A 19188-nucleotide genomic window follows, 5' to 3' on the forward strand; every position below is an offset into this window, starting at 1 on the left:
AGTGATTTCTCCAATCTCTTGGCAAGCTGCTCTATATATCTGTGTGAGTGTGCGTAATGAATCCCTTTTATGTAAACAAATGAAATGCAATGCACGAGAGCAAATTAACAGCAAGCCAACTTTATTCATTTGCTCTGTATACAAGTAGTTCTGATGTAGGAGACAGCTGGTGATCGTAAGAAAAGAGATTCATATTCAGGCAACCTTTGCCAATGGTCCTCCATGGTTTAACAGACTGGAGTTTTCTCCTGGGGGGGGGGGGGGGGGACGCAAAGAATATTTCTGGTGCTACTTCAGGGTTTCATCTCATTTTTTTTTTTCGTTTTAACAATAAAGAGGGGGCACACGCTGAGTGCATCCCCCTCCCCCACCCCTGGATCCGCCACTGAAAGAGATGGTTAGAATAAACTCTCCAATGCAAATTGACATCGACTAGTATACACAGTGAAATCGAACAGGGCACTCCAATGGTACCAGATACCTTGTGATTGTTTTCATTCCTGTACATACTGAATTTTCATTACATAGGAACAAACAATATACAGATAAATTAAAGTGAAAGAATATTTCTGGTGCTACTTCAGGGTTTCATCTCATTTTTTTTTTCGTTTTAACAACAAATAAAGAGGCACACGCCGAGTGCATCCCGCCCGCCCTCCCCCCCCCCCCCCCCCCCCCCCCCCCCCCCCCCGGATCCGCCACTGAAAGAGATGGCTAGAATAAACTCTCCAATGCAAATTGACATCGACTAGTATACACAGTGAAATCGAACAGGGCACTCCAATGGTACCAGATACCTTGTGATTGTTTTCATTCCTGTACATATTGAATTTTCATTACATAGGAACAAACAATATACAGATAAATTAAAGTGAAAACACTGAAGCAGAGTACATTTCTTTATCTTTTCTTATCCATGTACGGATATGGCTTTAGTCTGATGCAAATTTTATACAATGTATAGCATGATCGTTGTGAGCAAATTTTCTTGTACAGATTTCGGCGATGATTTTTGGATTGGAATTTTTATTTTGGTAAATCAAAATTTGCTCTATTTTCAACCCTCTGTACAAAACTTTGCACAGGAGTCAATTGGTGTGTATGGGAGTGTGTGATTAACACCTAGACAATGGTCCTAAACAATGGCCAGGATTTGAATGCTCTATTTCAAATTTAAGAGAAATTCCACTATCACACCTAGTCTTTATTCATCCTGAAGTGTAGTGTATGCAAGCACATGAAAACATGTACTTATGTTTGTTTGTTTTTTTCAAGTGCATGCATTTTACCCTTTAACATGAATTCAGGCTAGCAGTGCCAAGGGCAATCCATCATGAATTATTAATAAAGCATTCATGTGCCTTGGAGCAAGAGACCAGAAGCCTAGTCTGCAGAGCTCTGAAAAGGTGGTATTCGTGGTATTCATGTCTATTGTTCAGGTTCATTGTAAGCACACACTCACATACACATCATTGGTTCTTGTGTAAAGTTAAATTTTGTACAGAGGGTCAAGATTCGACGAAAATCTGGAACTTAACTTTAGAATTAATCATGAATTTAAAGAAACGGATTCATGCTTTCATATTCAAATCATCTCCAACTAAATTGTACGCTATTCAGGTATTACTCATATCAATGACAGTGTTATCTGATATATAGTTTTTGAACTATTAAGGATCAAAAGTGGGAAATGTTTTTTGTAACGCCTAGTATAGTCATGTGAATAATACAAATGTACATATGCAATTGTATTTCATGACAAATCTTAAAGTATACAGGTGGAGGAGACTGTCCTCAATAAGCAAATTGCTCAACTTGCACAATGGCTTCAAAACATAATGGCTTGTAACAGTTTATTTTTGTTGTTGTTGTTGTTGTTTTGTTTAACTGAAGGAACAGAACACATGTACATAGAATAAATAGCATAATACAATGTATATTACAAATATAATTTGACCAAAAGGACAACACAAGGTGGAATATAAAAGAACGAAAAAGGGACAGAATAAGGGGGTACCCGAATAGGAAAAAGTAGAGAGAGTAAGGGGGTACCCAAATAGGAAAAAGTTGAGAGAAGAGAAGAAAAGAGAAGAGGAAAAAAGCGATAGCACACAGTGTTCAGGAGTCGGGAGCTAATAAGAGCGTAATTTCTAAATCAAGTGGTACATTTCGAGAAGAATCTTTTTATAGGATGATTTCAAACATCGTAAAGAAGGATACGTGTATACATGCAGAAGTGGTTGCACCAAATTTCACTTTTCCATAAAACGTGAAATTTTCAAATTCTCTAACTTTTTAATCCAATCTCCAATATTCACCTGTCTAAACTCAATTTGTATAATTTAACTGCACTGAAGTCAACTCAAACATCGAGCTTTAATCCTATCTACACTAGGGAATGTGGACAGTATTTACAACACTGCAGTTTTCTTATTCAATAGGCCTTCAAAGCAGACAAAGGGTTCAGCCAGTATAATTGCATAGTTACAGGTTTTATGAAATACACAGCCAGTATAATTGCATAGTTAAAGGTTTTATGAAATACAAATGCTTGTTGGTTGGTATTGATTCATGATACCCTCAACATCACTTTTGCAGTGAGACGAATATATTTATCTAGAAACATTCCATATATTTTTGAATGATTTTTCTTCTATTTTTCTTCAGATTACTTGGATACGCCCCCCCCCCAAAAAAAAACAACAACAACAACAACAACAACAAACAAACAAACTTCCAAACCAAGATTCTGGTTGTGACCTCGTCTGTCAATCATTGCTAAAGTACTGACATGGATTAACAAAAGACATTGGAATGCACATTCCCTCGACTCAGCATAACTTGCATGTTTCTGTGATATTAGTGTGACTAACAAAACAAATGGCGAGGGAATAATTATGCAAGTTATGCTTGGTCTCGGGGAGGGTGCATTCCATTGTCTTTTGTTAATCATATTGGTACTTTAGCAATGATTGACAGATGAGGTCACAACCAGAATCTTGGTTTGGAAAGTTTTTTTTTTTTTTTCTTCTTCTTTTCTTTGTGGGCGTATCCTAGTAATCTAAAGAAAAATAGAAGAAAAATTATTTAAAAATATATGGATTGTTTGTAGATATTCGTTTCACCGCAAAAGTGATGTTGAAGATATACATTGTATCATGAATCAACATAAATCAACATGCATTTGTATGTCATAAAACCTTTAAATAGTTTAGTGCACAGTTAGTCAAGCGTATTGAACAGCAGTTAGTGCACATAGTAAAGCCTTTTGAACAGCAGTCTGTACAAATGATCACACACTATGTGATGAAATGTCCTACAATTTCCTTGCAAACTTCACGAAGACATAAAACATGTACAAAGAAAAGCATGGCTGTCGTGGGAAGAGTGACTACTGATTTTGAAAGTAGCGAGACAGGAGGTCAGAAATGGTCATCTGTAGTGGCTGCACATCCTCCTCCTGACATTTTGTGAGGGATTGAAGCTTGGCCAGGCCTATAAACAGAGAGACAAGATGGGGAATAGTTCAAAGACATTTCAACTCTCACTAATACTCTGATCATGTATGGATCCTGAAATGGTAGATTATGTAAATTTTATTTAATTCAATTCAATTTTTATTTTCCACTCATGGGGTGGAACACCCTCGTCAGCCAAAGGCTGGTTTTCAGAGGGGTCCACACATACAGGTTAAATATACAAACATTATACATACAGTATTACAAACATATACATCACATATCCAAACAGCAGGAAAAAAAAGCATATAAGCATCATGATTAGGATGTCATGCCAAATAAACAAACTCATCTGAATGTGCAAACATAATTTGTTATGACCACACTCTGTTCTTTGTTGCCAACAGAAAAATTATTATTGGTTAACATTTTGCATACTAGTATTCTCTAAATAATTGCACCACATTTCTTTATTTTCAATATCTATTTTTCTTTGCCATGTTTTACTGACCAATCCATGTATCACGACAAATATCTTCAACTTATAATCAGATATGGTATTGATATTTGGAAACAAGCACTGCTTTGCCAGTGGTACAACACACAAGCACAGGATGGAAATACACAATATCATGAACACGTAAGTAATTGCTTGTTGTATTCTGACAACCATACATGTACTTTATGTGTAACCCACAGTAAGCGCAATATCAGAGAAAGCCAAGGAAAGAAGTGATGGAAAAAATATGGATGTAAAAGGTTTACTTGTTGTGTGGGTTACATCAAAAGGCACTATGTTAACACTGCATAAATAATTAAAACTTTGTGATGATTTATTAGCAGAGATCAGAGCACACATCCTCCCTGTGTAATAAGATACATGTACTACAGCAAAAAAAAAAAAAAAAAATTACTCCATGCTTAAACTGACTTTAGTACACACTGCAAAGCCAAAGAATAGATCAGTGAAAGTTTCACTGATTCTGGCAAAACATAACAAGTACGAATTATGAATTTTTAAAAATATATGACATGTCTCCCAAAACAGGAATATCAGTTGGTGACATATGCAAATTAGATGATATGATAATGTCATGAGCCTCAAAAGTCTTCCACTCATGGGCATAACAATCTTTGCTAGATCCCCCTTTTCCACATGAATTTGTAAAAAAGATGTATCCTTCACATAAAATGTTATATTTATTTAACAAAATGTGAATTAGTCAAGGAATGACAGCTAATACTGCTGAACTATTGAAAAAAGAAGAATATATTCAATCAATATTTTCATGTGCCTATCAAAAGGGAGAATTTTGAGGTGATGAGATTGTCATTACGTCTAATTTCCACACACAATTGTTACTGATATTACTGATTCATAGAAACATGTTAAACTGCATACTTCAAAAACTGCCAATCTACACGAACCTCTTTACTGTTCTGAATGTTTGCCCTTTCCTTCATAAAAGCAAACTTGACACAGAATGGGTGTGCAATTCCCTATGAATGCCAACTTTTTAATACCTATTAAGTACTTTCTTACATACTGGTAGCATCAAGAAAATGTGTAGTTGCCACCTTACCTCCACAAGCTGTCATGATCTGGGCGTTGCGATTCTGCTTGCCTGACATGGCAGCGTCATTTTGCCCGATGCGCAGGAATACCTCAATGCACTTCAGAGACTGTTCCAGGAAGTCTACGTGTTCTGGAGTCAGCACGCCACAAATGGCAGGGATGATGCCGACATCCACGAGGTACCTAAGAGTAGTGAGTGAGAAGGAGTAAAATGTACAGTTCAACCTCGATTATCCGGCCTCCTTTTATCCGGAAATCTTTATTATCCGGACGTGTTCACGCAGTGGAGGACTTTTTTTTTTCATCCAAAAAATTGAGAAAACACAGTGACTTTAACATCTTTTCATGGATCTATTTCACTAATTTCATAAGATGTGCATGATAGGTTTCTCAATATCTAATGAGGTAAAACATGTATGATTTTCACATAAAGATATACTTTGTTTTTGTGAAGAAGGGACTACAATTTTGGGCAGGCTAGCATGGATTACACCAACATTACGGGGTACACTAGCTGCCAGTGCACTGGGACGGCAGCTTGGACAGCAGCTATATACATTAACATTGTGTCTCCCATATCCGGCCAATTCGCTTATCCGGATGAGCGCCGGTCCCGACATGGCCGGATAATCAAGGTCAAACTGTACTTACATTGTAGGTCTTTTATCTTTATGATGCTTTGACTAAATCAGTCCTATTACACCTGCAGTACATGATTACTTGTAAGTGAAAAACATCCAAAATTACTCATGAGGGATGTCTAAATCTGAATCTGAATCTGAAAATTGCCCAACAACATTAGTCAGTTTTCTTTTGTAGAGTCAGGCATCTCTTGCAAGGCTGCAAAGGAAACACTAATGACTGAATCAACCTGATGTGATCCTCTTCAGCACAAAGACATACAATTGACTTATGGTTTCAAGGCTACTAATATAGCAAGTTTTCATTATAAAGTGTTATCAAACTGATGTGATCATCATCATTACAAAGACATACAATGGGCTCCTGCTATAAGAAATACTGATACAGCAACCCCTCAAAATAACAAAGTACTGTATGTGCCAGATATATCGCGAGGTTCTTGTTTTTGTGAATTTCACCATTAGCAAATTCAAAAACTTGTGAGAATATTACCTCTGATCTCAATATGAATGTGACTTGCACACATGCACTTTTCAACCGTTGAGGACGAGTCCCGAGTATACTCGGGCAGGGGTCTATGGGAAATGCGTGTTGTAGCAAAATCAGTCCGTCCTCAACGGGTTAATATCTGTATCAGTACACTGCACTGTACTTAATCACGAAATAGACAACTTGCAAAATTGTTGAGAAGTCGCGATTCACAAAAACTTACACTAATAAATATATGGCAGATAGAGTATTTAGGTTCAGAGTGCATGTAGAATCATGTGACTTGTTCTGGACTTTCCCTGTTGATCGAGTCACAAGGAAAGCAAGCAATTTCTTTATGTATGCATTCATAAATGCATATTGCAGATATAAGTTAGTCATATTAATGCGAAGCTGCAGTGAATCAAGAGACGTACATTTAATTGTAAATATGAGAGAATAAATCCTTTTGAGTCAAGCTTGGATTCAATTTATTGGCCACTGAGGAAGCAATCAACTTGGAAAGCTACTATTATGTTTAATAGCTATAATACACAGAGTCAGACTAAAAATTAAAAAAAAAACAACAACAGATGGACCAAATTGAAAAAAAAAAAATGGGTTGGATTCTTTGATATTCACACATAATTATGCTCTCACAAGACAGTTATACATGTATTAGAAGCAACAAATCTTCAATGAATCCTTCAAGACCTAGTCTTTGACCATCTCTATAGAGCCAAACCAGAGTCATCAATTAGACTGAGAAGTCTATTACCTTATTTGGTCAATATTTCCACCCAGTGCCATGTTCCTGAGGAGCCACACTGCATCCTTTGCCGTTTCTGGCTCTCCTTTGTTTAGAACTGTGATCGCCATGGGAACAATGCCAGCATCTATAACAGCCTGGAAGGTTAAAACAAAAAAAGAAAAGAAAAGGGCAACATGCACCACTTCTTCAAGATGTATGATGCACAAACCATGATGGACACCAGATGTTGAATGAGCTTTTGGCATATAGTGAGCTGATAAAGTGAGACGAATTACATGTCAGTTAAAGAAAAATATGAAAATTTCAAAATAAGTTAAACTGAATGGTCCATATTCACAAAGGTGGCTTGGACTTAGCCTGTGCTAAAAGAAATTTAGACCATGGTCTAAAACAAGTGTGAAATAAGTGTAGCTGTGACATGCACATTACAACATGTGTTTGGTACTGGACGTCTGCTGGCGTACGCAATTTGTCAATCACATTTACGCAAAAGAAATTTGCACAAGCCATGGCTTAAATCTAAACCACTTTTGTGAATTCCGACCACTGTGTTCTGAACATAATGCATGCTCTCCCTACAATATCATTGTAACTGTAGGAACAAGTTACCTCTGAGTAATAATATTAATAGTAATAGTAGTAGTAATAATAATGATAATGATAATAATAATAATAATAATAAAATAATAATATTTAATAATAAGATAATAATATTTAATAATAATAGTGGCTCCTTAATGTATAGCGCACAGGTCCACCGTTCTGTGCTCATAGCACTTCAAAAATGAAAAGATAGATAAATACATGTTCAAACATGACAACAGAGAAGAAAATGGCAAACAACAAACAAACACATACCAGATAAAGGATACGATTGTTCCGACCATTATAGATTATAATCATAAGATAGTAATTATAGTCCTCGGTGTGAGAGGAATAGATACGTTTTAAGATTGGATTTGAATGTTTCTGTAGATGACAGTTGTCTTAACTGAATAGGTAACTGATTCCACAATTTTGGTTCCATAACGGTGAAAGCACGATCACCCCATCCATGTTTTACTCTGGGTATTTGGAGTAACAATGCATCTTATAATGAACGTAGACTTGTATCGGATTGTATTTTTGAACAGAGTCGTGTGATAATCATTACATTATAAATTGCATTTAATTTAATCAAAATTGTGTACACACATGTATATGTTAATTCCAGATGACAGCATGGCTGAAAACAGAAGTTTTGTTTGAGCCAGTTCTCCAAAAAGAAGGACCATGCTGAATAGCTGCCCATGACTACTTGAACCGAAAGAATGCCCACTGACCTTAATATGGTCCCTGCCATCTGCTGCAACATTTGACAGGGCGAGAAGTGTTCTCATGACTATCTTCTTATCAACATGCTCTAATAAGTCTTTGAACTTTTCCAGCGCTCCACTCCCAAGAATAGCCTGAAGTGGTAGGAAAGAGAAATATAGTACAGTTTTGAGTAATAAATACACATATCTTAAATCTATAATTGTCTGTGGATGCTATTTCTGCAGCATCACAAGTGAGCCCATCACAGCCGACTAGCCAGCTATCGACTGCAACAGATGCATGTTTGTCATTTGTTTACATAACAAGTGTTTTCCCATGGAAGAGCATGCATTCCAAAAAAATGTTTTGCACATGTGAAAACATTACTGATGGTCTGTTATCAATCATGTGTATCCAGATGCCGAGCAGTATTTGACTTAACCTGTTTGGAATACATTAGATATACAAATATATACAGCTATAATGGTGTTTTCAATAGCTGATTGGTGCTATTCCCTCTACCTTATATTAACTGATTAAGCTGTGATCGCACATAAAACCTACCAAACATATCAAATGTAATTCATCAACTAACCACTTTATTCATGAACGGAATACCCAGAGCCCAAAATCATTTGCAGTGTTGGTTTAGTATTTGTGTAAGGCATTACACAGTTGTATTTGACATATCAGCTGTGTGAATACAGTAATGCATTGTACTAATTTCACTCAAAAGGTTTACATTTAATTGTGCAGTACCATAGCCAATGAAGTACAAAGCAGATTGGTCTTTTTCTGCTTCCATATGAACTGCAGTTTTTACAACTAACGATACTTACGAAAGTGTGCTGCTCTTTGTGAAATAGCTCCCTAATTTATTCATTTTTTTCTTCTTACATGTATGAGCAGTTAGACATGGAAAAACTTGTGATTAATTCCACTTATGAATTGATTCCTTTCAGAACAAAAAATAATGATACCAATTCTGTGTTCTAATTCCAGGAATATTACTTTACAGCACCATGGAATGCAAATGACTCTATTAACTTACTAAGGCCATGACGCACAAAGAGGTAATTGTAACCTGCACTCATGGTAAGTGTCATTTATCTGCTAGCTAGCAATTTTCCATACACTGCTTCAAATTTCAATTCTAGTGTTGTTGTTTTTATTGCTCTTCTTTTACTTCACATCAGGCCAATCAAGTAATCATTTCATCATATCAGGAGCCTAGTACTGTCACGAACAATGCATCTACTTGGAATCCACAGTCTGTAGGATTGCAAAATTATGGCAGTATTTTTGCCTCTGGTGGCAGAAGCACACATCACAACTTTTTAAAAAAATTAAAAAAAATAAAAAATAACCCACGTACCCGTGTTTGTGAGATGGCTCCATTAGAGATAGCTCCAAGTGTTGCTACTGCAGCATTAACAACCTTCTGGTCGGCATGACTGCATGGCAAAAAGAAAAAGCCAGTAAAAACAAACATTTATCAAACATTGCTCTTTCTTTCACATGTGAACTCTGTGCAATACATACAATGTGGATGATTAATCTAAATGCACCTCACCTGTGAGTGATCATCATAATCCAAATTTCCTTTTATTGAATTTATTTTGTTGCATATCAAAAATCAATTTCTAATGTGAAAGGAGAAGGAGAGCTGATTGCATAAAGTAAAGAATGACTGTCTGGCAGAAATGGTAACACCTGCGACTGAAACCCTGGAGTTCGTACTGGAGTGTGCTGATATGTATGGGGAAAGTATCTAACGATATTATGACACGAGTTTGTGAAAGGATGCCTAAAAATATCATGATATTTATTACCATATAACAAGCCTATTTATGATTATCATTTTTATTTCTCAACATTTATAACATGTTTTATATTCTTCAAGTGGATTGTCATCAGATTTCTGCGCTACAATCCAATATCCCCTGACCACTGAAGAGAACCCACTAGTAATCAGGCTTTGACTTTTATTTCCTGGGCAGTCCATGGGATTTATCCACCACTAGATTCATTACTGTATATGCTGTTATTTTCGCGTACAGATATTTTTGCGAATAACGAGGTCAAAGACATTTTCGCTCGATGTTGTTTTCGCGAATCGACGCCGACGCTTACGTTAACGCTCTATCAACACAGTGCATGGAGACATTTTCGCGTGTTGTTAAATTCGCGATCCAACTGTGATCCGCGAAATTCGCAAAAATTAAACCCTCGCGAAAATAGCAGCTTATACAGTAATTCTTTCAAGCATTTTGTGTCAATATGAGTAGGCCATTCATGTCATTTATGTGTAGCTAAGCATTAATTGATATAAGATGCAGCTGTGAAGATTCAGTGTATGATGCAAATAAAAACAAACATGATACCATTGATGAATTATTACCTGAGTAGTGACACCAACTTCCGGCAAATGCTGTCCTCATGTGTAGTGCAAAATGCAGCAATGCGATTGTATGGTCCGTAAGCAATGTAATCCAGGGCCCAGCAGGATTTCTCAACAACCAATGGGTGGTTGTGAGACAAAAGCTTTCCCAAAGGTAGAATAAAGGGTGAAACCTGCATTAAAAACAAACAAACAAACAAACAAAAAACAACAATTGAACAAACACTCACATAAAAAAATAAACATACAATGTATATGCATGATGAATATTAGCCGACACTGCCTTGAGAGATACGATGTTAGCAAATCTTGACCGATGTTGTCGGTGAACTTTCTGCACTTGTTACTCTGTACATGGATGGCCACTTTCAATGCGTCTTATTAAAGGATCATACAATTAATGTTTTGTTTTGTTTTTGTTTTTGTGTGTGTATGTGTGTCCAGGGGGTAGTACCCATCATTGTTTTGGTCAAAGGTCAATGTTCCCTATCCCTCTCTGATGGGAAGAATCTCAGGGCAGAGCCAGCAAACTTGAGTCATAGAAATCTCACTCCATTTTTTATGATTAAGAGTTATTTTGTGATTTTTTTTTTTCCTTTTTTGGTAAGAGCCAAGCGTGTGCATGTGTTGGGCAAAGGGGTATGGAACTATATTCATCATCAAACATCAGTCTTACCTTGTCTGATTCTGGAAATGGAAAAGCTGTTCTGAAACAGTTTGCAATGAGGGAGATCCCACAATCCAAAACTTCATGGGGGGCCTCATCAGCTGCTTCTAGTAGCCTAAAATGAAAATGCGACAACAGGGGTCGATTACTGTCTTTGTGCACCAGAGCATTAACTACTTCACAGATATTTCAGTCAGATTATCCTACAATACATTCTTTAGCAATGACTTCCTGTTTGTAGAATATATGATTGATATACATAGCATGATGTGACTAAAAAGAACATTGCAATGTTAATGATGTTGAAACAAAATGCAGATGGAGATTATTGTGCTATACCCTGACAATATATTTGTGGTATGTGTACTATACAATTGTACTATGAATGTTGTCAGAGATATGCCATTGATTATTATCATTATTTTTTTTTTTACCCTGGTATGTCTACACTGCTACTGTATTGCCTCATACACCACTGTGTAAATCACATCCACTACTGCAGTAGACCGATCCTACAATGTATGAGCATTTTTATTTGAACAATATAACTATCTTTTTTTTTTTACAATTTTTTTGGAGGGCTATAAAAACAAAATACAGTCAATGTCTCTCTTTTTTTTTTCTTTTTATGAGGGGACTGCATATTACAAGCTCTGCTTTTTAGTAGTCCCCTCCATTTCCAACAACTTTGTTTCGGAGTGTACCATAAAGATATAGCATTTATTTGTATCTCTGTTATTGCTAAAACACACATTTCCCATAGACACCTGCCCGAGTATACATAGGACTCGTCCTCAACAGGTTAACAATTCCCTGTTTATATATTACATGTTACTATGTTTTATCACATTGTTGTACTGATTTTGTTTCCTTATTTGTTTATGCAGACATTTCATTGTATCCTCAATTTGTTGGAGATGAAATAAAAGAACTAGCTTGAATGTCACATACATTGACATGGGATTAGATGAATATCAAGGGCAAAATAACAGTCCCTATTTATCCTCTTCTTAAAACTAACGTATGCAAATCCCAAACTTTGCATAGAATAAATTGAATCATTTCCTTCAGTTCCATCTGATTCAAGATATGCGAGGTTGACTGTACAGATCATGCACTATTTCAAGCCTTTTAAGGAATTATTTAAATTCCTTTAGTCACCGAAATAGAACTACATATTCCTGTCACTTCTGATTTAATAAGTTTTACAGCCTCTCCGTGCATGGTATATACCATATTTGTTTGATTTTCCCTCCAAGATTGTGGAGTTTGCCACTGACTAGGTTCCAACAGGCAATGGGTTACAGCCTTTCTGTCGCACTATACTTTACCTGAGAAGCACATCACTGACTCCAGAATCCAGAACCTTGTCTCTCATTTCTGCACATGAACCCGCAAGATTCCTCAATAAATCGAATGCCTGTATTATGAAGAGAAGAACATGTACAGATGCCTTCATTCATTTCTTCAGTGGTCACATAGAAACATCTTGTGGATATTCACATACATTTCTAGTCAGAAAGTGCAACTTTTGCATTGCACATGTTATCTTTTAATACCTGAAAATCCCTTTAGCATGTTCAATGATTGGTGATTTCTTGAGGGCAATGGTATAGTCAGTCATATTTGCTTAGACAATCTTGTCACGTACTTGACCCAAAATACTTCTACCCGCCACTTGACACTTTTGCCGTGCACTCATTAAGTTTCCAGCTCTGTTACTCAGCATGCAGTAGCATAAAGTATCACTCTTGAAGGAATATTACGTTACCAGAGACTCCAACCCCAAGCACCTTCTGATCTGGAGATTCTCCCACCAGAAACCCCTAGCAAACGGGAGACTCCAACTTGATGTGCGCGAAGTTCCTTGCAGCCGAGGTCCAAGCTCTAGGGTGGGTAGGGTTCTAGATGCTCTCTCCTACTATCTCAGGCTTATTTTTCAACATACGTTGACACCAGGTAAGAAATCATTTCAAGCGGGAGACACAGAGCCAGGGTGGGAGAAATTAAATCTCAAGCGGGAGAACGCGAGATTTTGCAAAAATGGACTTTCAGCGGGAGAGTTGGAGTCTCTGCATTACTGGCTTCGACAAACATCACTTTTGAACATTTACTCTGACACTCTGATGGATGAACTTAGCAGCATGAGTCAGTGTAAACTCTTCTGAACAAATGCAGAACTCGCTTTACCATGTTGTGCCATCCTAGAATAGGCCTTGATGTTTAAAGTGACCACTCATATTGAAACATTCAGAACCCCAATCTATTTTGTATTTTGTAATACTGAACTTTCTGGGCAATATTCATTTATTTTTTTTTAATGTACATGTATAAGCAGGATATATAAAGTATGTTAGATATTAAACGTGGAATCACAATGAATCCAATACAGCTTTACAGTCTTGCCTGTAAGGTTGAACTAATCTGCTCATATGTAGCATGTGGCATAGTATGTCAATCCATATCATCCTGTGTATCGATATTCTACTTGAGGGCTTTAAGATTAAAATAACATCATTAGAGACCAAAAATATATCTTCCCCTCCCCTCCCCTGCAAAAAACAAACAAACAAAACAAAACAAAACAAAGACAACAAAAACAAAAACCTACGAAAATCATCACAATTTAATTTCCTCTCTTACATAATCACTGCAGTTTGAGCATATATTTGACAGGTTCGAACTTGGCTTATCATATTCATCTTAAATTGAATAACTTGATTTGTTTTATGTAGCTGCCAAGAAAGCAATGAGTGCTTTAAATCAAGCAACTGCTGGACCAGTAACTTAAAGGGATGGTACGGTATTGGTGGAGATGAGAATTGAGCTTTTAACTTTTTGCGAGATACCAAGAAAACACTTATGATATAGTACAGAGCATACCATTTTAAGAGGAATTCAAAGTTTATTTGATGAAAATCGGGTTTGGAATGACTGAAACATCCAAAAATAGAGTAAAACAAAGCGATTGTAAAAAGTGTGGGTCCCACACTTTATAAGAATCGCTCTTTTTTGGATATCTCAGCCATTTCAAAGTCAATTTTCATCAAATAAACATTTAATTCCTCATAGAATTACATGCTCTTTCATATTTCATTAGAAGTTTCTCATTATCTCACCAAAAAATGTTAGAAACCTGAAATTAGGTCTCAACCAAAACTATACGATCACCTTAAAGTCTTCTGCAAAGCACTAAGCAACGAGGACGATTTACGTTGATTGGGGGACATCTGTTGCAGCCAGGGGGACTGGGACCAGGAACCATGGATTTGACGTCCAATGGCTTAATCCACCGAGCCACAAGAGCTCCTCTAATTCACCAAACAGGACCAAAAACCAACAAATTCCTGTTTGGCCAATGAAGAAGTATAGTCCACATGATGTGAGAACACAGGCCTCTCATCTAACGCTGACAATCATAGTGACTTTTGAACTCTGTTGTTCCTTGTTAATACCAACTTTGTGGAAAAAAAATCTCACAACTCACCCCTTCCTGGGCCTTTTGGTCACTGGAAGAGGCTAACTTGACAAGAGATGGCAAGATGTCCAGATTCATCAGTGTCTCACATTGGTCTGACTCATAGAAAGTGATATTAACCAGCATCCAACAGGCTTCCCACTGTAGGTTAAATACGCAATATGCAAATAACACATACTGAAATTACAAATGAGCATAAAATCACTTTTGTATATATAGTAAATGAAAATAAACAATCACAAAAACATAGATTACACTAAAAAGCTAAAAAAGAAAACACAAAATTAGTACAGAAATGTACTATTCTACAATATGAAGTACCATTGCACTGATATAAGAAATTTAAAATGAAATTTGAAATGGTCTTAGCCTCACTTGATCTGTTCACACTCATAACTAAAAATATATCTTAAACCTACTGTATATTTTGCGCAATTGCATTTAATAACACAACAAAAATACCAAGCCACAATAAAAATGTTTGTACATATATAAGTCCATGGCAGTATGTTTTCTCTTTTTTAATTTCACATTACTCTAACAATTTGTCTGACGCTAGTGATTTCCCACCTTAACCCATTGAGGACAAGTCCCTAGTATACTTCTGAAAGGTAAGTGTCTATGGGAAATGTGTGCTGTAAAATGATTGAAACAAAGTGGTATCATATTTTCATCTTATGGTGGTCCAAGCCAAGGCCTGAATATAGCAACAGCCATGATTCATGGCAGTGAATTGGGAAAACTGTAGGTTTTGTTGGAGAGCCTGTGGGAACAATGTCCCTGGATGGTGACATCATCAAGAACTACATTGTATCCAAAACAACATGATGACTTCTACATGCTTCATTGCAATACATGCAATGGCACTTCATAGCAAACATTATTTGATGGAGCAGTCAATGAATCATGATGTAAAAAAACAAACAAACAAACAAAAAAAAAACAAAAAAAAAAACACTTCTCTGGTATTTGAAGAGATTCTACTCTCTTACAGGTACTTTTGATGTGTCCTCATTCTTCAACAGTGACACCAGCTTGGGGACGATGCCGAGCTCCACTGCTTTGCCGACAACCTCCACAGAATGACATTTAGCTGTGCATGGTAACATACAAAGTTACAAAATATGGTTGTAGGGATTCAAAATGCATCACTTCGAAGCAAGGAGCAGAAAAGTTTAAGGACTGTATTAACACCTTTTCTGGTTCATAATAATTATGGAGTCTGAGTAGGCAAGGAAAATTATACTGCATCATTCTATGGGCTGCCTGCTACATGTACACATTACAGAATGAAAGATATTTCAAATAACTGTAACTCTATCCCTCATAATGATAAAAGTTCAGTACCAGTAGTTCTTTTCCCTAAGAACTCTTTAAATTTTATTGACTATCAAACTGAATTACACATCCATGCATGACATGTACAATGTACATGTCTTCGATGACTAGTCTTCATACAGTTTTTTAACTTTTTTGTTATATATGGCAGGAAATGTACTTACTGCAAGAACTGCATATGAAGTGTTTTAATTTAGTGAGAGTGTCTGGAACCTGACTTGGATCATCTGTGTCCATTCTGCCAATCAGGTCTTCCAGTTTTGACAGCTTTTAGAAAAAGAGAAAAAAAAAAATGAGAACAGCAAAGGCTACTGATACTAAAAGTGTTGTTTTATTGTCAAAGAATGTACAATAAATACTACATGGTGCATAAAATTATTTTCTGACGGGCATTCACAATGGACTTGCTTGTGTGAAAGAAATCAGTGGCACAGCTGGCAAGGGCAAATGAAGTGTTGTGGTATGAATATGTGTTGAGGGAGGATGGCAACGATGATCTACAGTAGGAGGAAAGTACTAGATTTAAATTTAAAGTGAATGCAATACAAGCAGACATGAAAAGAGTCAGATGGAGGAGGAGCTTGGAATCCAGAATGTAGTGGCACATGTCACATAAATTTGCCTCACCTATGTGTTTACCTAAACACGTAGGTGAGGCACCCCCTTTTTCCCAAGCGCCTCCCCAAAAAGAAAATAAACGGAAGTGTTAACAACATAAATGAACTGTGAATTGGCATTTCTGCGTAGATCTTAGTGTGGACCGAGTTGCTCAGAGAAGCTGAGTGTATGATGATGCTGATTAAAAGAATGATGCCCCAAACCAGGTAAGATTGTATTGACAGTGGTTGCTGTTAGAGTGAGGTAAATTTGGCCACCCCAGTTTATCTGGGAACAACCCAGAAAAAAACTGGATAATGATAATGATGACTCACATTGTGCATAGACCTGTTGAATAATGCAAGCATGAGAAATGGGTCTTTGCCAATGTTCTAATTCCATTTTAAGAGAGAAAGTTTGAATCAATAATTATGTATCCAAGATCAGAAATTCTCTAGTTTCAGGGGTGAAATGATAACTTTGTAATTTGTTTTTGTTTTTTGTATTTTTTACTGTAGAGTGCAAGATCAAATGCTTTATTTTTCAGCAATTCTGATGGAATTTATCTAGCTTTAACATCAAATGGTAATTTACAGAAAGGGTCAGTCTGTCAACATGAAAAAAAAAAATATGATATTGACAATACATTGAATACATATGTGGCTCTAACCCTAGATATAGATGATTTACAAAAAAAAAAAGCAACAGGCAGTCTTCTCTTATTCGTCATAAACATGTTCTATGTACTGTGCTATTATAAATTTTCTTTTCCCCATAAGTTAAAAACAAGTACAATACACACAATTGCACATTTACAGTAGGTACTGTATACGCTATATATTTCGCGTGGGTTTTATTTTCGCGAATTTCGCGAGTCGGGAGCTATTCGCGAAATTAACAACACGCGAAAATATTACCTTCCAAAATGAATCCCTTGCCTTGACGATACGATCATTTTACGGCTTACCGAACAGACCATACTGGCTAAGCTTGTTTACGTACATATAGCACGTCCACGTCTAACTAATTTACTAGAATCTCTAGTATACACAGCCCAGTCGCTGTGGTAGCATTCGTTGCTAGTAAGGTGAAAATTCACACTTTCTTTGCCACTTCATATTTTCTCCGGTCCCCCAATCGCGAATTTAACCACTCGCGAAAATGTGTGACATCGGCAATTCGCGAAAATTTATGCACGCGAAAATTATAGCGTATACAGTATGTAGTATGAGCCTGGCAAATTATCAAATGAATTGGAGTGATGCTTAGCACTTGAATAAAGCAGCTGACTAAATGTTGAACAGAGATTCAGTCATTACCGCTGTGTCCACGGACACTGGGGTGGAAGTGGAGGCATCATTATTTCCATCAGGTTTTAGTCCTTCCTTGTCCTCTGCGGTGATATCAACTTTTCCCAAAGAGCTCTCTTCAATTTTGGACTGTTCTGCTCTTCTCTTTGTCTCCAAAAGTGCCATGCGTGTTCGTCTAGTTATAACCTTAAATTAGAACCAAAAAACAAACAAACAAACAAACAAGAACATGACCTTAAACAGAGACAGAGCAACACATTAAATTTACAAGGATTTTCAACTGCACACAGCCAACCATCTGTTTACCTGCATCATATTCCACGCATTCCCTAGAGATTGTACATACAATATGTATATATACTAATATTCAAAATTGTAGGATTCAATATATGCATGGGGAGAAAGAGAAGAGAATGTCATATGGGCAGATACATGTATTAGTTACTTCAGGATTAATTCCTTGCCTTGGTCGACACTAGTAACTTCCTAAATTCTGCAATAATGAGGGTGACACTAAACCACGGGGCACTCCCTCCATTGACACATTGTCCAGTTGTTATCTGGAGTGTGGGAGCTTTTGTGCTGGTCGCATTAAGGTGAAAATAATCTCGTTTCGTTGCGGGGCTAGTTGACCAGTAACCCCGGGACGCTCCGTGTTCACAGTTACACACTGTGGGAGCCCAACACTGCGTGTTGGGGCTGGTCGCAGTTAGTTGACCAGTAACACAGCGCACGTGTTGGGGTCTCTGTTGGTTAGGTGAAAATGAACTTTATTGATAGCCATTACCAACCTACCTTGGATGCAGACATCGTATTTTCCTGTGGTCTTCTTGCTTGCCCTTGGACAGTTTTACCTTCTTGCGATGCCAACTTGGCTTTCAGCCGATCTATCTCTCGCGTCACATTTTTGCGATCATTTCCCTTCTTTCTTCTCGCGGTTGCTTTACCTTTATTTTTTGTTGTGGACATTGTCTGCTTTTTCCTTGACCTAGTTAGATTCATCTTCCTTCTTTGTCCAGCAGCTGCGTTATTTCCATCTCTTTTCTTTCTGCTTCCCACCATGTTTAATCTTTCACTCGCATGCGATCAAAAAGATATCACTGGGCATAGAGCTATACTCCCTGGCCCCAGTGTGTATTTACCACCAGTGCACCAGGCCAGGCCAGAAACTTCACCACGGCAAGC

General features: G+C 37.0%; 2 protein-coding genes across 2 annotated transcripts; both read right to left on the bottom strand.

The window, feature by feature from the left end:
* Positions 1-3391: 3391 nt before the first annotated feature.
* On the bottom strand, positions 3392-11169 carry LOC140242303 (uncharacterized). The gene is made up of 6 exons (XM_072322045.1): positions 11165-11169; positions 9588-9666; positions 8239-8364; positions 6923-7050; positions 5042-5217; positions 3392-3495 (listed from the first exon to the last, which is right to left on the bottom strand). The coding sequence occupies exons 1-6, from the start codon at positions 11167-11169 to the stop codon at positions 3392-3394; spliced, it is 618 nt and encodes a 205-aa protein (XP_072178146.1).
* A 1438-nt stretch (positions 11170-12607) lies between these two features.
* On the bottom strand, positions 12608-18156 carry LOC140243074 (uncharacterized). Its single transcript, XM_072322810.1, has 5 exons — positions 18013-18156; positions 16261-16363; positions 15751-15851; positions 14768-14899; positions 12608-12700 (listed from the first exon to the last, which is right to left on the bottom strand). Exons 2-5 carry the CDS (start codon positions 16331-16333, stop codon positions 12608-12610), a joined length of 399 nt encoding a protein of 132 aa, XP_072178911.1. The 5' UTR covers positions 16334-16363; positions 18013-18156.
* Between the last annotated feature and the right edge of the window lie 1032 nt (positions 18157-19188).

Source organism: Diadema setosum, chromosome 19, assembly GCF_964275005.1.
Source record: "Diadema setosum chromosome 19, eeDiaSeto1, whole genome shotgun sequence".
Classification (NCBI taxonomy): Eukaryota; Metazoa; Echinodermata; class Echinoidea; order Diadematoida; family Diadematidae; genus Diadema; species Diadema setosum.